At 35.4% G+C, this 26,168-nt stretch overlaps 1 protein-coding gene across 2 annotated transcripts in view; it reads left to right on the top strand.

Annotated features, from left to right (window-relative positions):
* SLC35F3 (solute carrier family 35 member F3) overlaps positions 1–22,753 on the top strand; it is a 520,309-nt gene extending 497,556 nt beyond the window's left edge. For both annotated transcript variants that reach the window (XM_051993588.1, XM_051993589.1), the window contains 4 exons: positions 3,950–4,075; positions 8,717–8,909; positions 10,091–10,180; positions 18,371–22,753. In XM_051993588.1, coding sequence (XP_051849548.1) covers positions 3,950–4,075; positions 8,717–8,909; positions 10,091–10,180; positions 18,371–18,606 — 645 coding nt within the window. In that variant the 3' untranslated portion in view covers positions 18,607–22,753. The remainder of the gene's footprint in view (positions 1–3,949; positions 4,076–8,716; positions 8,910–10,090; positions 10,181–18,370) is intronic.
* Positions 22,754–26,168: the final 3,415 nt, after the last annotated feature.

Below are 26,168 nucleotides of genomic sequence, written 5' to 3'. Positions count from 1 at the left end.
CGCGGAGCTTATGCAACTGTGAGCCTCCTCTCCGCCATCTTACCCGGAAGTCCCTTGACACAATAATCTTATGAGAAAGGCAGTACAAGTATTTGTTGTTATTTGGTCATGTCGAACTAATGTTGGAAGTTTAAAGAATTTTAAAATTGAGCACCCCATTTGGAATTTTTTGGTAAAGATACTGGAGTGATTTGCCATTTCCTTTTCAAGATCATTTTATAGATGAGGAAACTGAAGCAAACAGAGTTAAGTGTATTACCCACAGTCACATAACTAGTTAGTATCTAAAGTCAGATTTTAACTCAGAAAGATGTCTTCCTGACTTTAGGCCTGGTAATTGCACCACCGAACTATCCCTAGAACAAATATATTTATCCCTATTTTATAAGTGAAAAAACTGATCCTCAATGGCATTAAGCAATCTGCTACAAGCCCTAAGTGGCAGAGTTAGTTCATCCTAAATTTTCAGATTACAAGTTCAAAACTCTTTTAGCAAGACTTTGAACAATTAAATTTTGTGACAGACTACTTCCTCTCTCAAACCCCTTTAAGAGTTTCCTTACACGGATTACGTTTCTTACATGATTAGAATTATAGAGAGCTAGTGCTAGGAGCTTGAAGTTTTTGCCAAATCAAACAGCAGGTCACTGCTATTAAGTGAGATAACAGGAAAAGATTGCCACCTTCCCCTGACTGCTGACTGGCCTCACTCCTTGGTCTTTCTTCCTGTTGCAAGTTAATTCTTTCATAGTCAGAGTACAGATGACAGCTCTCATCTCTCTTGATCTAGGTGCCATTGTTACATGGAAGCGTGGAGCTGGCAAGCTAAATCACCACATCTCCCGAAAACCTTGCTTTGGAATAGTTCAGTGATGTACAATGAGGGTAATGGAGTTGGGGTGGTGGGGAAAGGAGGGAAGGGGAGGAGGCAAGGTTAAAAGTTAGATGGCTGTGCTTACAAATGTCCTGCCCATATTGGTTAAAAAATGCTAAAGTGGGGGGTGAGGGAGGAGGCTTAAAAAAAAAGATACCATAATAAAAGAAAAGAAAAAAACAGAAGAGAATTGAGGTTTCCATTGAGCTAGGTTACATTATCTCCTAAAGTTTCCATTTCATTTAATGAGTTGAATTATTTAATTTATGTGTAAACACTACATTGTTGCCTGGAGAGTCACAATGTTCCAAATAGGCTAACTTGAACTACAGACAGGAGGAGATGGAATACTCAGCAAATGGCTTATGTCCCAATCAATTGTTTCTTTGGCCCATGGTTGATGTTCTTTTGCAACTGGTGGGAAAACCTGAAGTGTTCAATAAGTGAATTACCATCTCTCTCCTGGGGGAATGTCTTGCCAGCCTGTACCCAAAGGGCCTGAGTTAAAAGGGTATTGTAAAGTTGTTTTATGGAGCTGCTTTTCCTTGGCTCGCAAAAAGAACAACAACCTCCAGAGCAATCCATCTAACACCTTTCACTAGAACTCATCTCACTACCCTGAACACACATAGACTTTTAAAATTTTAATATTTAATTGATTTTTTTTTAAATATGGGGAAAGACAGCTACTGGAAATCAGCCTGGAAAGTCTTTGCTTAAAATCTATACTTCAAGAATCTGCTATTTTACCAACATGTGCATACTCCCAACACTTTTAGATTGCAGCCCCTCTCTCTGAGGTTCAGGATATGTTCTCTCTGAATGGTCACAACTAAAAATATTAATCACTTTGTTTTGATCAGTCTGGTGATGAGCCTCCCAAACTTATATAGAGTGATTCTGAGAGATCAGACAGCAAATCACTGGGGCCCAAACTTGCAGCCTTTCTAGCTTGGGAAGAACTGAAGGAATCTCAAGAACCTAAATCTACTTCTGTTTCATGATGAAGTACTAGAGAAGGACATTGGTTCTGGCAAAGTTAATTTAGGCTCAGTTGACTTCATAGTCCTCAACAATCTTTAAATGAAGCTCTCACACAATGGAATTGTCTCATTTATTCTAACTTCTGACACATGTTTGAAAAGATCTAGAAAAATATTTGACATAAACCAAACTACCTAAAATGGGACATTTTAAATTTTCTTTTATTAGCAGTAGTGGTATTTTTCGATATGGCCTTTCTGGTGATTTTCCATCACTGATTCCTAATCTAATCAATGAAGCCTAAGCAGTATCTTATATTCTCTAAAGAAGGAACCACCAAATAGCCAAAACATCCTCTGCTCCACTCTGTTCACTAACCATTTGCAAAACTCAGTGCCTATTAAGCATACATGCTATTTTCTTGTCTTGCTGCCATATTGTTTCTGTTTTTCTCTGTGTGGATAGATAGATAGATAGATAGTTAGATAGATGATAGATTTTAGATAGATTAAATAGATTATAAGTATATAGAAAATAAATGAATAGACAGAAAATAATTAGCCATTGAATCTGCAATATATGTGAAGTATTATCCCTAACTAAAGAAAGTAGTCCTAATCTAGGAATGACAATTAGAATATCTTAATTAGAATAACCATTAATTGGGAACCATTTGTAGACTTAAGGTAGGTTCTATCTTTCCATGGAAACTATGATTATGTTAAAATATTGAGTGACTGACTTCCTTTTGGACAAGAATGTGTAATTCACAAATTCTGACAAAGATTAATGACATTCACTATTCCTCTAAAGTAAATCAGTCTACACAAATGATTATGGTTGACAATAGAAAGTGTAACAAGAGACTCTAAATCATTTAGTTCTGATTTTTTTCACAATTTTGTTAGCTAAAAAAAAAAATCTATAAAAGGAAAAAACTAGTAAGAAATGCAAACACCAAAAAAAAAAAAATCTCATACCTATTAAATGCATTTTTGGTACCACACTGACTAAATTAAATCTGCATAGTTCTTCATATACATAGCCACAGATTATTCTCTGTCATTTGTTTTTTTGTTTGTTTGTTTGTTTGTTTTTATCATTACAAGCTTTGGATACCTTCTGTCAGGTTGGAAAATGTTCTTATCAACTGGTTGACCTTCTTGGGTTTTAGCAAGATGACTTTCTTCTCCAAAATATCACTCATTCTGGGATGCCTATAAAATCATATAATAACAGAAGGGAAAAGCAGAAAGCACTTCATCCAGAACCATAGCCCTGGATGCACCACTGATTAGTTTGGAACAACAAAGCAACCCTATGCTTTGTGCCCCAAGGTCCTATAAAATGGAAACCATACATATGTCTCCTTCTTCTTCATCTCATCCCTGTAATATGAAGAAGATAAATGAGGTATCCTAAGGTCTGCTGAATCCTTTAGGAGAAATATGTAGATAATTGCAAAATGCTATAATTATTAGGCAGATTTTATCATGACAAAATTATCATGGTCTGTAAATTTACCGTCAATATCACATACCTACTGCTCCATTCTCAAAAGCCACACTATTAAAGATCAATCTTTGTTTTTTCTTGGATAGTAAACACTCATTGAAACTTGGTTTTTAATTTGATAATCAATGAAATGGACTTTTTGGGTATTTCCTCCACCTAGTAAGTCTAGAATTGAAGTTCAAATTTCTCCTTTACTATTTAAAGAATAATAACAACCACCACAGCAACAATAATTTCTTTCATTTGTTTATTGTTTTAATTTTTCAAATTATTTAATATCTATCATTTGATCAACCATTTTGTGTAGGATCCTATACCCTGTGAAGTAAATAATATAAATATCATTACCCTCCTTTTACAGATGAAGAAATTGAATCCCAGAGATGTTAAGTATTCTGAGCAAGATTATGTCTGGTAATTGGTAGGATAAGGACTAGAACTCAGAACTCTTAACTCTTAATTTTGGTGCCCTTTCCACTATAATATACACATTCACTACTACCATTGTCAATCCTGAATTGACCCATGTGATTCCACAGTGCCTCTCTGACCACTAATTTACTTTCTCCTGTCCAGATTGTGGCTGCCATTCTTGCAATTGCCGGGATCGTGATGATGACTTATGCAGATGGATTCCATAACCACTCTGTGATAGGAATAGCATTGGTGGTGGGGTCAGCTTCAATGTCTGCTCTTTATAAGGTAAATACATGTAGAGCATAGTCTCTTGGATTTATCCCAGCAGTCCTTGACAAGAATAGTTGTGGCCTAGGTGATAAAGATAAGGCCTTAGTTTCACCTCAAATTTTATCCTCCCTAGTTCTTACTAGTGGAAGGAACCTTGCATGGCATCTATTCCTCTTGAAAGTAGACCACAAAGGAATATGACTTTGCTTTTGATAGTCCTGGAGATGAGCATGAGAGTTGCTTGTAAATTCCACGCAAAGATATGCTCTCACTGTGGACAACACCAGGGTACACGTAGTCATTGTTTGCTTTTCCTCTCATTTTTTTTTTCAAATGAAGCATTTTATGTGTAGCAAAGGACAAAAATGTTTGGGACCCAGAAGTAGCTAAATCAGATTAGCTTGTCCAATGGTTTGTCAAGAAACTGAAAGAAGACACAGAGACTAAAGGGATTCAGTTTATGATCACACTGAACTTAGTATATGATTACACTGGATTTCTCCATTCTAATTCTAGTAAAAATGAGTGGTGCAATACCATTTAAACTCTTTCTTCCATGATGTTTGTTACCATTGGTATTCAACACATTTTATAACTCTTATTCCCAGCTTTTACTCATCTTTGTGGCAAAGGTTTATTGACTACAGGTTACAGTGAGGGGCAGGGTAGAAGGAGGAAATTGGCTTCAGAATTAAGACTTTTTGATCCTTGGTAGATTAAAATTGTTCCTTCTTCAAAGGAAGAAAACTGCATTTAAATATCAGGTCTGCAATAGTTTGCCTTATCAGTACTAAAGATAATTTAATTTGTTTAAATTCATTAATTATTATTAACTATATGTTTTATATACAAAGGAATGAATTAAGTACTAAAGATAAAAAGAAAAATAATTTGTATTGCCCCTGCTTTAAAGGAAGACCAATAATAGTCTTTTTGTGGCATGTTGGAATTTGGAGGATTCAATAGACCCACGTAAAAAAAAATTAATGTAAGGCAGGATATTATAAGAGCATAGGAGATACAAAGTATGCTCTGTGAGAAAGGAGATAGTTCTTTTACCTGGGATTGGGAGGGGATAGTATTTAGAGAAGGAGTCACAGAGGTATTTTTAACCTTCTCCCACTGGCTTCTCTGATTTTCTTCAAGACAACTATAAATCCTGTCCTTGACAGGAGATTTTTCCCTGTATCCCCCATCTCTCCCCAGTATTTTTCCTCTAGGATTACTTTGCATCTACTCTTTATATATCTTCATTATACATGATTATGTTTACATGCTGTCTTCCATATTAAAATGTGAGCTCCTTAAGGACGGGAACTGAAAATTTGGCCTTCACTGTATTCCCAGGATTTAGCACAGTACCATGCAGATAGATCTAGACCTTGCAAAAAGAAAAGGATTTCAATTCAACAGACACTTAATTCAATGGTTATTTAAGTTCTTGCTACATATGAGGCACTGTGCTGAATGCTAAGAATACAATGAGAGAAACAAAACAGTCATGAAGAGTCAGACACGACTGAAACATATGAACAACAACAAGGTGGGTTTTGAAGACATCAAATGAGTGAGCATAAATGATTCATTCTAAGTTTGGCAGTGAAAGAGAACAGTTATAGAATGCAAGTTAGGGGAATAACAGGGTCAAATAAAGGTTAGGGTTTTTTTTAAGGAGAAGATTTAACTGATCATGTTTTTAGGCAGCATGAAGGAATAATTAAACAATAAGGAAAGCTTGAATATGGAAAGAAAAAAGGAATTATAAATGGGAGGAGGTGCCAGAAGAGACAGGAAGTGACTGGCTCTTGGGCACAAATGGAGAAGTCTGCCTTGACAAAGAAAGCCATTTTTTTTTCTCTGAGACTGAGGTAGAGATGCGAAGAGAGGGCAAATGTACACAAATGGGAATGTACAAGGCAAAATTAGAGAACAGTAGTTCAACTGAGATGGATTATAGAGCTTGTGAGGGAAAACAATATGAAATGGACCTGGAAAGGTAAGTTTGCGTAAAATTAGGGAAAGTTAAGGGATTTGCATTTTATTCTCTGAGGAACAGGGAGAGATTGACCTTCTCTGAACAGAGTAGTAACAAGATCAGATTTATGCAGTAAGAATAACATTTTATCAGTAGACTGAAGAATAGACTGGAAAGGAGGACAGATCCTTGTCAAGTAGAGTGTTAAGAAATGATTATACTAGTTCCAGCAAGAAGTGACGAGAATCTAAACAAAAGTAGCAACTCTATAAGTGAAGAGAGTAGGAGATTAATATGAGAGAAATTTTGAAAAGATCCACAAAGTTAGCAAATGGTTGAATGGGGGGGGGGGAGGGGACAGTGATGGAAAAAGAATTAAAGATCATTTTTAGGTTTCAAGACGAGGGACTAGGAAGGCAATAAGGTACCATGAAGAGAAGAAGAAAAGTTGGCAGAAAGGCCATGTTGGGATGGAATTGATTGGTATAGTAAGTGATTAATAAATGCTTTTCAATTCATCCATTCATGTAAACTGTTTGCATTTTTGTTTTTCTTCCCGGGTTATTTTTACCTTCTGAATCTAATTCTTCCTGTGCAACAAGAGAACTGTTCGGGTCTGCACACATATATTGTATCTAGGATATACTGTGGCATATTTAACATGTATAGGACTGCTTGCCATCTGGGGGAGGGGGTGAAGGGGGGAGAGGAAAAATCAAAACAGAAGTGAGTGCAAGGGATAATGTTGTAAAAAATTACCCTGGCATGATTCTATCAATAAAAAGTTATAATTATTAAAAAAAAAAGTTCATCCATTCATGATGAGTTCAATATTATACATGCTGAGTTTAAGGTGCTAGTGAGACAATCCAGATGGAGATGTCTAGCAAGTAATTGGAGAAATGAGGCTGGATCTCATTCCTTCCTTTCTGTCACCTCAATCTCCAATCCCTCACATCCCCAATACACACACACACACACACACACACACCTTAAAATTCTTCAAAATGTATACAACTGCTTTAGAATCATTGGCAAGATGAAGAAAAATCAGAAAGGCTCTATCTCTCCATTGTCTCTATGCATTAATAAAAATCATCAACCCAAAATACTGAGAAATGGAATCCATAGTGAAGCTACAAATTTGGCTTTGATCTCCAGTATATGCCATCTCTCTAACCATTTCTTTGACCGGAATGGCTAAGAGGAGAAAAAATTTTAATGTGTGAATGTCACTTTCACGCCTATCTTTTCCCTGAATACAAAAGACATAAAAGAATAGTGCAATAACCTGAAATGAGAGGACAACAGGATGAGGAGAAAACAAGAGCCCCTCTCCCCAAAATAAGCACTCAAATTGTTCTAGAATGGTCAATGCTGACCTTTCGATAACATAAATGGTGGGAGGATAGGGGAAGAAAAGGACAGGGAAATGAATAGTTATAAGAGACTGGATGATTATGCCTTTCTTCAAAATACCACAAGGATATTCAGTTGGGGTGGGGAGCAAGAAAAATGAGCTCTCAAAGCCATTATACAGAAATGAATGACACTACTTTGTTAAAGGATGTTAAAGCCATAGCACTTATTTTCAAACTGTAACTGTCTATAAGGGATCCCTTGAAATAAGGGAGATTTGATTCATATACTTGTTTTTATCTATGTCAGTTCTATCATTTCTTGAGATCCTCAAGGTTGGATCGCTAAGCTATGAAAAAATAACTCAAAAGGACCCTCATCCCACAATTTCAAACACTAAAAGCCATTTGTTTTTAGGAACTATAATACACAAACACATACAAAGAGTTCATGAAGAAGTATTTCTGAAGCATTTAATATATGCCAAGTACTTTTCTAAGAGCTGGGGATACAAAGAAAAGCAAAAACATGATCTTTACCCTTAAGGAGCTCAGATTCTAGTGGGGAAAACCATATGGAAATAATTTTGTATATGCAAATTAAATACAGAGCAGATAGATAGTAATCTCAACCAGAAGGCACTGACAAGTGAGAAAATTAGAAAAAATCTTAAAAAGTGGGATTTGAACTGAGTTTCAAAGGAAGTCAGTAGATAGAGGTGACAATGGCAGTAGCACTCTTTTACAATGAAACTTATCAGAGACCTAAGTGAATTTAAATACCATGGGTCAAGTCATGGCCTCTAAAACATCTGTCATAGCAAAAACCTAGTGAAATGGTAAGTTTTTACGATGGGGATCAGTCCTATCATTTTATATATCATTTATTGAGCTTCACAAATGTTCTCTCTCTCTCTCTCTCTCTCTCTCTCTCTCTCTCTCTCTATATATATATATATATATATATATATATATATATATATATATAGTTTTTGTTCTATATATAAGTGTGTCTAGTAACATTAATATAATGTAATATATTTTTAGAAAAATTTTTTCATTTTACAAAAAAATTTAATACTGGGATAGCATACAAATTGAAAATTAAAAAAAAAAAAGAAAATTTTTGACACATGCAGGAAGTAGTTTAAATAGAATATCGGCTTTGGGTGTTGATGGTGGGGCGTAGTGCCTTTTTCCTGATGGGTCCTAGGAAGGAGTTTTACCTTCATAGCTGGCTTACAGGGACTCTGCTCATTATAAACAAATTCTAATTTGGGGAAAATATAGCCATCTTTTGCTCATTGCTTTTCTGTCTTGCAGGTTTTGTTCAAACTTCTCCTAGGCAGTGCTAAATTTGGAGAAGCGGCCCTTTTTTTGTCCATATTGGGTGTATTCAATATCCTTTTCATCACCTGTATTCCTATCATTCTTTACTTCACCAAAGTGGAATATTGGAACTCTTTCGATGACATTCCATGGGGAAACCTTTGTGGATTCTCAGTTCTCTTATTGAGTAAGTGACTATAGTCATACTAAGAGCCCTTGAAAACAATGATAGACAATATCTATACCTACCACACATATAAGTCTTTTTAAAATACTGTAGCCTCATTAGAAAAAATATGCTAGAAGACAGCTGGTAACACACCAGCCCTGGAGTCAAGAGGACCTGAGTTCAAATGTGGCCTCAGACACTTAACACTTCCTAGTTGTGTGAACTTGGGCAAGTCACTTAATTCCAATTGCCTCTCAAAAAAAGAAAGAAAGAAAGCAAATACTCTTTATAGATACCCTCACAATTTCTCACAGTATTTAAGGAAAACTGTGTAGATCAAAAGAAAATATCTGCTTAGATCATCTTGAACTCTGATCTCTTCTTATAACCAAGCAGCTGTGAGCAGCTAGGGATTCTAAAGAAAAATATAGCCACTACAACAAGGCTCATATCTGCCACTCTCTTTGAATGTAAATATCCAACAATTAGATAACTCAGAGCCATTTCTAGCATATGAAAAATCAAGACAATTATCCTATGTCCCCAATTTAGGGGACTACCACATGGGAGACCCTACAATAATTAGGGTCTTGGCAATGACTCAGGCAGACACTAGAGAAGAAAGATGTAGCTTCATCAGCTGATGCTAAAATATAAAAAAGCCTTGAGTCATCATAATCTCATATCACTACAAAGTAGTAAATGAAACTATCCCTGAGACTGTCCTTTTGTGATTTATTTTCTCCTTCAAGATTACCCTTAATAGTGATTACAGTTTGTAAACTAATTATTTAATCTGACTTATCTATATAAAATGGAAATTGAGAGAGAGGGGAAGGAGGAGAAAAGAAGGATTATAAGGAATAGAAGAAGATATATGATATACTCATATCATTGATTTGTCCCAAAATTTGTAACTCCTGTTAAGGAAGGTTCTAATTTTATTAATCTAGTCACTTATTTAGAATAAAATAGCAGCAGTTAAGCAATACAACTGTAGTCATAGAGATCTAAACACCAGATTCTCTCTGCTCCTATTCTGTAGATCAGAAGAAAAAGGCCCAACCTTCCCCCAACTGCCATGCTACTATTACCAATAAGGTTGGAAGAAGCACCAGTGAAATATGGTCTTGTCATCATTATTATTGTCCAAATGCTGTCAATATATGCGACTGAATAGCTTTCTGTTCTTTTTGTAGCATTCAATATTGTATTAAATTTTGGAATTGCTGTTACATATCCCACTTTGATGTCACTTGGAGTTGTACTAAGTGTACCTGTGAATGCAGGTAAGATTACAAAGTTTTCTATACATCTCTCATTTAAAAAAAAAAACACTATTACATCTGGTAATAGATTGTAATTTTTGTCCATGGAATAGTAGGGATATTTGGAGTTTTTGTTAAATCTATGTTTGTTACGCATTTAATACTTTAATTAGATTGGAAAGTTTTCACTTCTGTCATTTATTTTGCTTGATTTCCCAAAGTAGGAATGAAGCTTGAGGCACCTGGCAACTAGAAAGCTTTTTATAAAGAGGTTTCTAATAACTATGATTTGTGCTATGCAAACCAACAGTTAAAGTCATGCATCTTTCTAAAATAACAAAGCCTTTATATCAAATCTGGAATTCTCACTATTCTTTAAACTAGAAATTAAATTTGAATTTAAAATTAAAGCTAAATTTGAGCTTAAAATTGAGTTCAATAAACTTAATTAATTAATGACAATAAAATGAAATTGAGCTTAATAAACATTCATTAAGCACTTACTATGTGCTAAGACAGTCTCTGCACTGAAGAAGCTTATATAATACTGGTAAAATTAGATGGCACAATGTCTGGAATTCTGAACCTCAAATCAGGAAGACTTGAGTTCACTTCTGGCCTTAGAAACTTACTAAGGGTGTGATCCTGGACAAATCCTTTAACTTCTGTCTGCCTCAGTGTCTTCCAGTAAAAATAGGTATAATAATATCACCTGCCTTCTAAGACTATTCTGAGGATCAAATGAGATAATAATAATAAAATACCCAGTATGGTATCTAGCACAAAGAAGGTACTTTGTTGCTGTTCAATTGTTTGACTCTTCATGACCTCATTTGGAGTTTTCTTGGCAGAGAAACTGGAATGGTTCACCATTTCTTTCTTGAGCTTATTTTATAGATGGAGAAAACTGAGGGAAATGAGAATAAGTGACTTACCCAGGGTCACATAGTTAGGAAGTTTCTGAGATCAGATTAGATAGAATTCAGAAACTTAGCTAACAGAAGGTGCTTAATAATTGCTTATTTCCTTCCCTTTTTTCCTTTCCTTCTGATTCTTGAGTCAGTCAGGAAAAATAATGTATTCCTTATATTAAAAAAGAGAAACTAAATCTCAAAAAGGTTCATGATTTGATGATCCAGGATGGAATCTAATCTCAAATCTTTCATTGCAAACCTAGAAGAAATGCCATTACTAATTTTTTTTAACTTCTCTAGGTGGACTGATGTTTTTCTTAAGGTGAGGGAAGGAAGCAGTAGAATAATAAAAGAAAATATGGTATATACTTATGAAAGAAATATAATTAACAAACTAGAGTACTTTTTTAAAAACCCCTTTTCATTTCTAACTGTAGTTCAAATCAAAAGCAATTTTAAAAACTTTAATAAATGAGGCAACTAGATGGCACAGTGGATTGAGTACCATCTCTAAAGTCAGGAGAATCTGACTTCAAATTCAACCTCAGACACTTTAACACTTACTGGCTGTGTACAGTACAATAATGATTATTCTCCAGATACTATATTAGATAATGGGGATATAAAACTAAAAAAAGGCCCAGTTCCTGCCCTCAAGGTGCTTACAAATTTCACATTACAATTTAATTTAACAAATATTTAGTTATTACCGACTATGTGCTAAGCATAGAGCTCTAAAGATCAGAAGGAAAAATAGTTCCTGCCCTCAAATAAATTATATTTCAGGGGGAGGAGGAAAGTTCCTGAAGAAAGAGATAAAACCTTATATAGTGAAATAAATGCAAACATATACAATGTAAATTCAAGAAGAAATCAGCTCTAATCAAAATATTTTTCTCATTTTATGTCTCTCAATCAAATAGATACATCTATATCTATATACCTATTTGCTATAATTACATATGAAGTCTTATTTCCCATCACCCCAACATGATCCTTCCTGCTAACACATGTGCAAAGAGATATTAGTTCATATTTTTTTATCTTGTCATAATTTACAATGTGTTTCCTTATAACAGTTTTGTGTGATAGGTAGTGAAAATGTCTGCACAAATCTCCATTTTGAAGTAACTGAAGTTCAGAGATCAGAAATAATTTGTCCATGATCATATAACTAGCAAATAACACAACTGGAAAAATAAATCTAGTTCTCTCTTGAATTTAAAAATCACTATCTCATAATGGCTTTTTTTTTTTTTTTTGGCCTAAACCAATGAAAAACTATCGCTGGCACTTTCTCTGCAATTTATAGTCTTAGATAATTTCCTGGGCCACTTAGAGGTGACTTTTCCCAGAGGCATATAGATATTATATGTTATGCATCAGAGACAGGGTTTGATTCCAGGTTTTCCTGACTCAGAAGTGAGCTCTCAATCCCCTATACCACTTGGCCTTTTTCCACACTGACTTTTGATTCAAACACAAATGACGATTTGCTTTCTCCTTTGAGAAGGATTTTTTCATCTCCTAGCTGCTCTTTTATTCCCAATTTGAGGGTTTCTATGCTCATTCCAGCCTCACATATGAGTTCCCTGTATTACCTGCTATCTTGCCTATTCCCAGACTTTAAGGATCTACAGAGAAGTGCATACAGGGTGAGGCTGATCACGTCAGCACTTGCATCAGTATGATTCAGAGCTGGGTTTTTCCCCAGTTTTCTTTGATTCACTTACCCTCCCTACCTCCCAGCAATAAAAAGCTCTTCTTCTGCCCAGGCAAGGCACCTGGAACTTCTCAATCAGCCGTGGATTTTCTCCAACTCTCTGGTATCATTAAAAAATTTATCACCCTAGGGTTAACAAGTTCTTATCCCATCAAGTGTCTCATAAAATATGCCACCTGAATGGTGAAATCATTGGTGCCTTCAACAACAGAAAAGGAGAGGGGGCTAAGTTTAAAGAAGAGATAACTTGAGATGAAATGGGAAGGAGGAAATGTATTGAATTTAGTTTTGGAGAACATCTGGGTTTAACAGCTCATGCCAAAGATGAAATCGGACATGCAGGAGAACAGTGTCATTTTGGCAAGGAAGAATAAGATATCCAGGAACAAGTATTGGCCAATGGTTTAAAAAGCAATACAGAAATCAAGTAGAATGAGAATTGACTGAGTAAAGGCCATGAGATTTAACAGTTAATAGATCACTGGTAACCCTAGAGAACAGTCCAAGTTGAGTGGTGAGTTTAGAAGCTTGATTGTAAGAAACTGAGGAGTAGGAAAGGAAGGAAATAAATGAATTAAATGAACATAAGCAACCCCTTCCAAGAATTTGGATGTGAAAAGAAGAAGATATATAGGAAAATAACTTGGAAGTATGACAAAGTCAAAAAAGCAACTTTTTTCATCTTTGAAGGATATGTGGACATGTTTATAAACTCTGAGAAAGGAGCCAGTGGAAAGAAGAGATTAAGAATGAGAGCAAGAAAGGAGGAAATTTTGCAGAGGAAGTATAAGGGGGTAGGATCCTGCAAATAAGTAAAAGGATTTGTTTTAGAAAAGAAAAACATCATTTTATTCTCAGTCTATAGCAAAGGTAGAAAAGAATGGGGATAGCATAGAAACGGTTTGAAATATGGAGAAAGGGAGAACAAAGAATCCAGGATGTATTAGCTCAACTCTATCATGCAAGTAGGAGACAAGATTCTCTGCTGAGATGAATTTTTTTCCCCTGCTGAGGCAATTGGGGGTAAGTGACTTGCCCAGGGTCACACAGCTAGAAAGTGTTAAGCATTTGAAACCTGATTTTGAACTCAGATCCTCCTGACTTCAGGGCTGGTGCTCTATTCACTGCGCCACCTAGCTGCTCCTGAGATTAATTTTAAAATTGCTTTCAACATCTATATTTTTGAACCTTCATCTACACATTATACCTATTAAAATCCTTACAAAGTGATAAGTCAGTTGCCTAATTTAGTATGGTACTTAGCAAATTCTCTAGCTCACTAATATATTTAAGTACTCACTGGAGTTCACACTTTTGGGAGATTCACAAATTAGTATTCAGTATGAGATTCACAAGTCAGAAACCCATAATCCCACTCTCAGACCCCATAATCCCACTCTCAGACCCCATAATCCCACTCCCTCAGAGGAGGAATCAACCTTTGGGAGATCATATATAAAGAATCTCTTAGAGCTTCAAGTTAGTTAGTTCGGAAAATTGCCAGGAGTCAGCAAGGAGCACTCTGGGAGGAAGCCCACAACCCCACTCTATGAGGTGGAGTCAGATTCATTCCATTTTCCACCTTTGTGCTGGCTGGAGGCTGAAGGAAAAACCTTTGGATTTAGAGACATTCAGAGGGAGCTCTTAGAACCAAGGAGAGAGATAGGCCTCTAAGAAAACTAACCAGGCTATTTTGGAAGAAGCAATAAAAGATCTGAACTTTTAACTCCTGGCTGCATTTGGGGTGGTTATTGATCTGAACTGATACTAAGGCTGCCTCCAGAAACCTCCCTGAGAAACCTGCTCCCAGAGAGAACCATTATATTATATTAAATATATAATATTTATTGGCATGAGACTATAGTGATAAAAAGGAATATTGAGATTATCTAGCTCATAAGTCAGTGGTGAGGAAAATGTAACTCAGAGAAACTCTCAAGAAGCTTATATTCAAATAGGGTAGACAACACATAAAAAAAAATTGAAAATGTAGGTAGGGGAAAAAATGGGGAAATGAAAGTACCCATTTTAGGATTATGGAAAAGGAACCTAGAGAGAATTGAAGATATTGCTGACCTGCAAGTCCTCCTGAAAATAAAGTTCTAGAAAGAACCAAACAACTAGAAGAGAGAAGTCACAAGGAGCTGAAGGCACTCTTAATATGAGAAATCCTTGAATGAAGTGAAGCTTCCAGGTACAGAAGCTTCTGGGGTATAGTAGAAAGTATAGAGACTCAGGAGTGCAGTCTGAAAAGTACTGACACAGAGAGGGAGCAAAAATATAGAGGGAAATTTTAAAGTGTCAATGAGAAGAAGAGGGAGGATATTGAGGAGGAAATTGAGGTCAACAGTCAGATACTGCAAGGGACTGTGGGAGAGTGAAGACTCACAAAAAGCTATTTTATTTGGCAGTAAAATATCTTTAGCATACTGGATGGGCTGGCAGAGCATGATTTTGGTAGAATTATGAAAGAAGATGATAGCTAAAAAGGGAATGAGGAATAAGTAGGTGGTCAGGAAATGGAAAAATCAAGTGTATTCTAAACTTCATCAAATTGGGGAAAAAAAGAGAAAAAATGGTAATTCAGTAAGATATCAAGTTAAAGGACATGTTGGTTTTGGAGTATGTATACCTTTATGTCTGTGATTGTTTTTAGGATAATGAAGACCTAATTATTTTTGTTGACAGAAAGGAAGGATCAAGTGAAGGGAGAGAATGAAGAATGAACAGCAACAACTAAAAATAAAACATGCTAGACTGAGGCCAGCCCATTCAATCCAACAAACTTTCTTTTGTGCCATGCACTGTGCTAGGCACTAAGTTTACAAAAACCAAAATAAAACAGCCCCTGCCATAAATTTACTTATTTTATAAATATTTATTATAAATAAAATATACATATATAAATATGATCCTATTACAAATATAAATATATAAAATAACAAATACAGAGAGAAGTTTTTAAAAACATGCATAAAAATGTAAAGTAATTGTAAGGGAATGTCTTAAGAACTGAGGAACCAGGAAAGGCAATTGTAGGAAATGGCATGAGTGAAGGAAGCTAGGAATTCTAAGAGGAAGAGGAAATGAGGAAGATGATTCCAAGCATGGGGACAGTTAATATTGTGGATAGAAAACATCAAATAGGCCATTTTGGCTAGAATAGAGAATGCATTATGGGAATATGCTAGAGGAAACAGAGCATGGAGTCACCTTTTGATACAGTAAAAAAGAAGAGAAGAGAGTCAAGATACCAAAAAGTAGTTAAGTCTATAGGATTGGAAATGAGGAAATTTGTCTACTGTGGCCTCAAAAATCATAATAAAATAGGTGAGGATTGTAGGAAAGGTTAAAAGTTTTTGCAAAATGGAAGACATTAACAATAGTTATGGGGGAACATTTGATAGAGAATTAATGAGAGTTGATCAAGTAAAAAGACTGTGAAGTAATAACAAGTACATACAATACAACACAATGCAATACAATACAATTAGATAGTACTTAATGTGGGGGCAGCTAGGTGGCACAGTGGATAAAGTGCTGGGCCTAGAGTCAAGAAGACTCATCTTCTTTAGTTCAAATCTGACTTCAGACATTTACTGTGTGACCCTGAGCAAGTCACTTTACCCTGATTGCCTCAATCTCCTCATCTGTAAAATGATCTGAAGAAGGACATGGCAAATCAACCCAGTATTTTTGCCAAGAAAATCTCAGATGTGATAACAAAGATAACAAACTCTTTGACTGAAGGACTTACTCCATGCTAGTTACTGCTCTAATTCTTTTTTAAATATTGTCTAATTTGATTTTCACAACAACCCTGAGATAAAAGTGCTATTATTATTCCAATTTTACAGATAAGAAAACTGAGACAATTAGAAGTTAAATGATATGGCCATGGTTACTCAACTAGAAAGTGTGTGAGACTGTATTTGAACTCAGGTCTTCCTGACTTCCTGTCCAGTGCAATATTCACTTGCATCATCTTTTATCTAATCCAATAAACATTTGTAAAGTACTTACTCTATGCTAAGGCCTAGGAATACAAAAATAAAAGGTTGCACAGTCTCTGCCTTCAAGGAGCTTATAATTTTTTGAAAAAAAAAACAATAAGATTGCATAGAATAATAATAATAATAATAATAATATAGCTAATATAAGCATAACAACTATTATATGCCAAATACTATGCTAACAGCTTTACAAATATTATTTCATTTGATCCTCACAACAACCCAGAGAGGTAGATGCTATTATTATCCTCATTTTACAGATGAGAAAACTAAAATTGCTCAGCTAGAACAGTATATTCCTAAGGTTATATGGAATAAAAAATACTCAAGGGGTGGGAATGGGGACAGTGCATCATAGAGATCTAATCATTGGCTTATTGAAAAAATGTGGATCTTGAATTTTATAGGCTGTTAAAACTAGTTCCTCATTTTGTACTATCCATCTTCAATGTAAGCCTTCAAAGGGCCTTACTCCCCATGGCTTACAAAAAAGTTAATCAATGATAATGACCCTTAGGACATGATAGTTAGCCAGTGCCTTTGGGCCAAAAATGAACCTATTTTATTTATTTTTAAAAGGGATTTTAAAATTCTCTTCCAGTTCTTCCAGTATTAAATTGACTAAATCTAAACTTCCTGGGCCTTGCTTCATCTTTTCCACAAAAATAACTATTTAGCCTTAGGTTCAGGTATAATTTTTGTGAGTAAAATTGTAAACACATAAATGTAAGGGTTTGTGACAAAAAAAAGATCTTGCTATTTTAAACAAAGTTTAGTAGAGGTTGCCTTAATCAACACTAACAAAATACATACTGAAAAAATCCTCTCAAATAATGATTCTCTAAATGTGGCTTTCTAAGAGTCTCCAAGCTCCTTTGGGGGTTCATGAAATCAAACTGTTTTCAAAGTAAAACTTAAGCATTATTTACTTAGTAAAATACTCTTCCCTTTTCCAGCTACAAATTTGTATGAGGCTGGATTTTCTTCATATACTTCTGCAAAGAGAATATATTACAGCAGATTGAATACAGAGACAGATATAGGAATCCAACCATCTGCTACCTAGCCAAACATTAAAGAGATTTTTTGTTTTTAATGTAAAGCCATACAACTTTTTTCATTATCTTGTTTTCTTTTGTTTTGGAAAATATGTTTGCTTTTCACAAAAACAAAATGTTATTTATGTTAGCATGTTTTCGGTTTATTATTGTTTTAAATGGATTAATAAATAGTTTACTATCTCAATTTTAATTTCTAATATAGCAAATATCAACAGATATAGCCATTATAAACAAAAGCTCTTTGGGATCTTCAGTAAGTTTTGTGAATATAAATGTGTCCCGAAGCAGAAGCATTTGAAAACCACTGTTCTGATAGCCTTTGGTAGACATTAATTAGGCAAAAAGAGGACATAGGCTCAAGACTGTCAAAAAAGGTAAGAATCCACCTCCATTATCATCTTTGCCAAATTAAATGGGAAAGGGTATCTTACTCTACCCCATGTGGTGCCTTTGTTGTTAATATCACTTAATAACTAACCAGAGTTCATTATTTCATGCAGTGGTAGATCACTACACAAGCCAAATTGTCTTCAATGGAGTTCGGGTCATCGCCATCGTTATCATTGGCCTGGGCTTTCTCCTACTGCTATTACCAGAAGAATGGGATGTATGGTTGATCAAATTGCTCATGCGCCTCAAAGTAAGGAAGAAGGAGGAGACAGCCGAAGGCAATGGAGACATAGGTTCTGGACTGCAGACCAAACATAGAAGAACCCGCCCATCCTTTGCGCGTTAATGTCACTCGCTCATGAGGTAGTGGTAACAAACATCTTATTTAAGGTTCAAAGGTCTTATCTTGCAAAAGGGCACATATGTCCAATGTGGTGTACATAAGTGTACAGTTTTGGTATCTTAAAGTAAGTCACCCGGTATTTAAGGGCATGTCCAATTTGCTTGCACTTTTTTTCACATCAGACCTTTCACTTAAGAATACCACTTGCATATGGAGGAAAAAAGAAAAAGGGAAAAAAAAAAAAAAAAAAACAAGAACCTCTCAGCTCTTTTAAAATGAATGTAACATTAAGATTATCTTTGTATCGATTGTTTGAGCAACTGGTTTTCACGACAAGCCGGGACAGCCATTTTGAATCTTAGCAACTGAATATATTACATTACACACTGTGACTTTTTTTTTAAGCTAGAATAAGTCATACTTTGTTTTATACCAGAGCTCTACTCTTAATTTTATGGAGTTTCAATGAACCAAAAGAAAATTGAAAGTTTGTTTTGGTTGGAATATAGGATGTGGGGAAGAGAAAATAGGAAGGATGATATGAGTTGGACTATCAGCTGTGTCTGGTCTGGAAAGAGAAGTCAGTTTAGAAAAGAAAGGCTCTGCATGAGGGAAATTGTGAAAGAAAGCTATCAGAGCCTCAGCTGGTCTTTTTCTGCATGTGTCCATTTAAGATCATGCAAAAGAACTTACAGTGCCTTCTAAAGAATTTTCATCTTTACCTTTGTGCAGCCACGTGACATTATAAGTCACCAGGCACCATCTTATAATGTAGATGTAGGGATCTTTAAAAATAAATTCTATTATAAATACACATATAAATATATAAAACCACAAAGCTGATGACCAGTTATATATGTACATATATATATATATAAATATAGGAACACTGTTTGTGATGTATAATATGATTAAAAGGTAGACTAAGAGAAGGTGAATTGCTGGTTGCTTTGACTTCATGGTCAGATATTTTAAAAATGATTTACTGAAAATGTAAACCTTTTTATGAAACTTTTAAGCAACAGGCTGTTTACTTATATAATTTAGGTCTACCAGAAAATTCTATCCGTGATAGATCTGTAAAGAAGAAAAGGGGTGGGGTTATAGTTTACTATTTTTGAAGTTTACATTGTTACATATGAAATGGAAACATTATTTTGAAATGTTGTCATAACCCAATGGTGCATTCTGTAACCATGGAGTTCTTTGTTTCATGGGAAAAGGGGCATTCATGAATTGAACTTTTTAGCAAATTAATACTCAGAGTCCATTACCTGTTTGGTTAAACAGATGAATAAAAGAAAAAATTGGAAAAAGTTAGTGACCCACTCTTTTTATTCGTCATTCCATTTGTAAAGTTTCTTTTTTATGGTCCTAGATTAAATATTTTCTATAGCTCTCTTTCTCTCATAATTTCATGTACACAAATACATATTCATACCTCTCCCCCAGAAAATTCCCTCTCTTTCACTGCATTGGGGATCAAAAAGACATCCCATGAGTCAAATATACTACATATCTGTCAGCTCTGTCTGATTTTTAAAAAACTGTAAAATCCAATTCTCTTAAACCAGATCATTCAAGACTTCTAGACTATAGCTTTGAATTTTTATGCTTGCTTTAAAACATGAGATTATGAAAGATGAGAATTTTAAATGGGTAAAACTCTCTAAATTCTTTTTCATGACATAATGAATCTGTGCTTGTCATAAGAACTCTGGTGTCCTCTATAAAGAGGACATAGACAAGTTAAATGTATCTTGTTTCTTCAAATTATAACTCATTTAATCTCCAGGACTCATTGTAATCTAAAACAAGAGAAAACCAATAGGAACTGCCAACCTTTGATCACTTCTCCACCAAGGCATGGGATAAATGTTTGTTATAAAATAATGAGTTTCAATTTCTTTATATCTGAAGAAATGTTTATATTCTTCAGATGCTTGGGAAGATAGCTGACAAAAAAAAAAAGAAAAGAAAGATTTGGTTTGAGGCAATCTCAATTTCCTTTAAAAATCAAAATAACTTCTAGGTACATGAGCATTCAATGAGGCCCCTGAACACTGCTGAGACAAGAGCAAAGGAGAGCATTATAAAGAGATGTTTTAAAGACTAGAGTAGAGATATTGAGGATATTCACATCTTCTAGCCCCCAAAATTTTAGTAAAGAATGATACAAAGTCTTTTTCTGACTATGAAGGGAGGAGAATAGGTAAGAAATTCAGACTTTAAATGTTTCAAAGGGCATTTCCTTCAGACAAAAAGAAATTAAAATTCTCTATTATGAGAATCAGAAAGATTTGAAATAATCCTTATGAGAAATTCACTATGGAGTAAAAGGACTATCAAGCAACAGTGAAGTTCTAATTTATGTTACATAGCATGCATATGCCCATTATAATAAAATAAATTTTTCTCCATGTAGAATGCAATTTCCAACTTATTTGGAAATTCCCTTTCTCTCTCTCCTACGTGATAGGATCAGGTCAGTTGGATATGGAGGGGATTGATGTGAATGATCCATTTATTGGGAGTAAAAATTCCTTTTCTATCATTCCACATCATGTAGAATACTATAGTGACTTCTTAACAGATCCCTGCTTTCAATATCTCCCTTCTCCAATTCATTTTCCACACAACTGCTAAAATGAATGTCAATAGTGTAGATTTAATTCTGTGAATCCCTGGTTCAATATGCAATGGCTCCTTCTTACCCCTGTAATAAAAGACAGACTACTCTTTATGGAAGTTGAAGCCCAGCACAATCTGGCTTCAGCCTTCTATTCCTGCCCAATTTACTTAATTTAATTGTACATTACTCTTTCATTATAAAACTGAGCCATTTTAGCCTTCTTGCTGTTTCTCACACATCACACTCCATCTTTCATCATTAAGCCTTTGCAAAAGCTGACCCTAGACTTGGAATGCCCTTTCTTCTCAGCACTGCCTTTGAGAATCCCTGGTTTTCTTCAAAATTCCATTTAAATATTACTTCTACAAGAGCCTTGCCTGATGTCCTCTACTGCTAGTGCCTTCCCACCAAAATTAACTTGTATTTATTTCATACAGACTTATTTGTGCTTATGTCATTTCCTCAATAGAATGTGAGCCTTTACAGAGCAAGGACAGTTTCATTTTGGTTTTGTATCACCCATGCCTAGTATAGTTAGTAATCTCCTAATAAATGTTTATTGTTGTTAATGATGATACAGACAATGATTATTGATGACTGGTTCCACTATCCTGATTTACTACTATCTTCAAGGATCTTCTTTGACAGCTGGAACCTCAACTTGTTCACTGCTGAAGTTTTTGGTTTTTTAGGAAGAATTGAAAAACCAGAAAACAGAATAGAAAACTAATCTGAGATTCACCATAGCCACCAACTTGACAAGTTATTAAATCTCACTCTTAGTGTCTTCATCCATTGAAATTCCTAATGTTCAACTGAGAAATGTGATGGCTATTTACCTGCATTGGAACTACATAGAAGAAGAGCCTATATCAAGTAGAAAAAGTCCAGACTATAGAATACTTTTTTCCCCTGAGGTAATTGGGGTTAAGTGACTTGCCCAGGGTCAAGCAGCTATGAAGTATTAAATTCCTGAGCTCATATTTGAACTCAGGTCCTCCTAACTTCAGGGCTAGTAGTGCTCTATTCACTACACCACCTAGCTGCTCCACTAGAATATTTTTTAAAAATAAATGATGTTTTATGACTCACAAGTAATAAAATCCAAATAATATCACATTGGCAGAGTTCCTTGGGAAAGGGGTTTATAATTAGAAAAATTAATTCTTGCTAAAGAAAAAGTATAGTAAGCATTGTAAGGGGCCAAAAAAGCAGATTCTTTTAAGTAATTTTAAAGACTAACATTATCTCTTTGTCATTCTCTCAGCAAAGATTTATTATTCATTTTATGCCTCAGACTCTTTCTTCATAATGGTACCTGTCCAAGTTATAAAAAATCTAAATTCCTAAGTTTTATTTTTTAATTATAGTTATCTATATTCTGCCCTTTAATTCAAACCAAGGTGATTTTAGAACCACAGTGATTCGGAATGGTTTATGTGGGATTTTTTCTCTAATTCAAAGTAGACTTTCTTGTATCCTTCACCTAATAAAATAAATTTCAATGTTTTCCAGAAATATGGTTCAGAATTCATACTCATTGCAAAAGGAGACACCTTCAAAGAATGAATGCTTCATTTTCAGTGAAATCAGGAACCCAAGAATAAATCCAAATGTCAGATATGAGCATATGTTTACTAACATAAATACAGACACCACATTTTAAAAGCAGAATTCAAGTGTCTTGAAACCATGATAGAGTAAGGCATAAATTACCATTGTGTAAGGTTCCCTGGGCAAATTTTGAGGACTAATCACTTAGTCTTCTGAGTAGTTCACCATGCCTCTTCTGTCCAACATCTGGGGGGCCTGGGAATTTGGGTGTTTTGTTTTGGTTTGTTTTCTGGAACAATGAGGTAGAGATGGAGAACTTTTTGCTCCAATTCTTTCTGATTGGAGATGGTAGGGAGGTAAGCAGAGACCTTATGTTTCACAGTGACACCTAGTGGTTGTACTAACTGTAGATAAACTGTACAGATAACTGTAGATAAATCTTGATGTATCATTAAATCATGGTATGGTAAGAAAGAAGTTGTGAAGTAATTTATATTAAATATCATTTATGGAACTCTTTCATGCCTGTCACTTCCTTTAAGATACTTATAATCTCATATTCACAGTGTACTAGAATAGGATTCTTACCCTGAAGTCCATGAATTTTTAAAAATATTCATTCCAAGTCACTTTCCTCTTCCAGAAAGGTAGTATAAGGAGCATTACCCCTATGTCATACAGGAATCTAAAGCTCAAGAAACTAAGTGATTGTCCCTGAAAGCCTTGTAGCTGGCAAGAAGAGCCAAGTCTCAAGCCTGGGTTTTTTAATACAAAATCCAATTTTTTTTAAAATTTCCTCTCCTTGTGTAAAGTAAGCAAATAACTCTTCTTTCCACTTAGGAAGAACCTGGAGAGATCCTGGGGTTTTAACCCAGATTGACGTCTTCAGAATATGTTGATGGGCCTTTCCATTTCTTGCAAAGTGAGTACCTGAGATAAGAGAAATTAGCATTTAATCACTTTAATATGATGGCTCTTTATCCTCATTGATTCCTTCAGAAACTGCGTGAAGAAGTTCTTCTCCTTAAGAACCAATAAGTCATGTTTTAGGGGCAACTAAGTGCCAGTCCAGGAGTCAGGAAGACCTGAGTTCAACGCTGATCTCAAATATTTGCTAGCTGTGTGACCCTGACCAATTCAATTAATGCTATTTGCCTCAGTTTCCTCATCTATAAAATGTTATGGATAAGGAAATGGAAAACCACTCTTGTATCTTTGCTGAGAAAACCCCAAAGGGGATCATGAAGCTTGTATGACGCTTATTTTGTTTGTATCCATGATATTTGAATTATTTCTTTCTAGTTGCTTGCAATATTTTCTCCTTAACATGGGAACTCTAGAATTTGGCTATAATATTCCTTGGGAATTTTCATTTGTGGGGGTCTCTTTTAGGAGGTACTCAGTGGATGGATTCTTTCAATTTCTATTTTACTCTATGGTTCTAGGATATCAAGGCAGTTTTCTTTGATAATTTCTTGAAATATGATTTCCAGCCTCTTTCTTTGATCATGGCTTTCAGGTTGTCCACAAATACTTCTTTTGGCCCTGTAACTATTGTTCTATTTTCTCCTTCAGCCTTGGAAATGAGACCAGGGCCCCTACTCCTTTGTGAGTGACTACATACACTATACTCTCCACTAGAAGTATGGAGTTCAATCTGGAGTTGCATATGGACAATTCACTAGGGTCGTGTATCCAAGACCAGTAAATGGTCCATTGTAACCTCTTTCTGATCAATGGTGTCACCCATTACCATCTGTGGGCTCCTAAAGCTCCGCAGTGACAGCTGTCTCTAAGACTTGTCATATAGTCACAGAGCTCTCCTACCAATCTCCTAAGTTGCCTTAGGCTAGAAAAATGTCTCATCTCAACTTTTTGTGGGCTCCAACAACCCAGAATTCTGTTGGAGGTATTATTTTAAACTTGTTTGGAGAGGAATGTTAGGGAAGCTCAGCTGAGTTCCTGCCACTTTGGATCCTCCTATCCCTAATCTCAATGAACTCACAATCTTAAAGAGGGAGACAACACATATAGATGGTATCAGCTACAAATCAGATGGAAAGGCATAGTGTTCCTCAGAGTTCAGGGCTAAAGCACATCATAATGCATCTTTGTTTATATGATTCTAGTTGACAAAATTTATATTGATCAATTTCTTATGCTAAGGATTTTTGTAGCTAAAACTTTTGGTCGGGAGGGATTGGGGGGGGGGGGGAGATCCAGTAGTTGTAGTTACTAAGGAGGCAGAAGCTACCATTTCTGCTGCAGAGCTAACTGACAGGTCAGATCTCCACAGAGGCTGCTGCTGTCAAAACTGTCTATGTGGGGTATGCTGGAAATAGGACTAGTGGTCTCAGAGGCACCTCAGTTCCCAGTTCTCAGGCTCTGAAACCTGGGCTGTTTCCACTAGGATCTGAAAGAAGGTAGTAATTAAGGTAGAAGCACTGGTAGACAAAATATTATTTGGGGGACACAGCTATACCAACCTTTGAAAAAAAGTTCTTTTCAGTCTGATATCTCATTGTTATGAATATTGCCTCCATCTATGCGGAGCATAACTTTTCGGTGTCTTTTCACACTCTCAAATCTTTTGATAGAAAATCCACCCAAAACATTGTAAATAAGTAGGCCTTTAAATATTTTGTGGGTAACAGGACAACACTCATATGTGTTGTCTGCTATCTTTGTGTTTCCTATATGACTGGCATAAAATTACAGTGGGTAATTTGCAGAATGTCAATCCTATTTTGATGTTTGTCATCTACAAATCTAATTTTGATTGTAGATTGGAGTATTCCATCATTTAACTATAGCTCAGTGTTTGGAAGACTTTGAAGGAAAGTGTGGGAGAGGAGATGTATTAGACTGACTACCAAACTGAAGGTCTACAGAGTTGTGTTGACCTCGTGGTATTCCAAGGAAATCTGGATAGTATATGAGCACCGTGCTAGCAAACCAAATTGCTTCCATTTGAATTATTTTAGGAAGATTCTGAGGATTACCTGGCATAAGATACCAGACCCTAAAGTTCTTTCTTGAATTAAACTACCAAGGATTCCCACAACTCTTTTGAGCTGGCCACATTGTTCAGATGCCAAATGTACACTTGCCAAAAAGGATTATTTTATGAAGAACCCACACAGGACAAGCACTCACAAGGTGGTCAGAAAAAGCAAAGACACTATCAACATCTCTCTTAAGAACTTTAGAACCGATTGTATGACATGGAATACACTAGCACAGCACTGCCCAGCATGGTATGCCATCATCAGCAAAGACGCTGTGCTTTATGAGCAAAGCAGAATTGAATTACCTCATAAGAAACATGATATGCACAGTTAGAGAATCCACCCCAAATGTTCATAGGGACTATTTGTGT

This window comes from Antechinus flavipes, chromosome 4 (assembly GCF_016432865.1).
Source record: "Antechinus flavipes isolate AdamAnt ecotype Samford, QLD, Australia chromosome 4, AdamAnt_v2, whole genome shotgun sequence".
In the NCBI taxonomy this organism is placed as follows: Eukaryota; Metazoa; Chordata; class Mammalia; order Dasyuromorphia; family Dasyuridae; genus Antechinus; species Antechinus flavipes.
The sequence above is the reverse complement of the archived record's forward strand: the minus strand, read 5'-3'. Positions and strand labels throughout refer to the sequence as shown.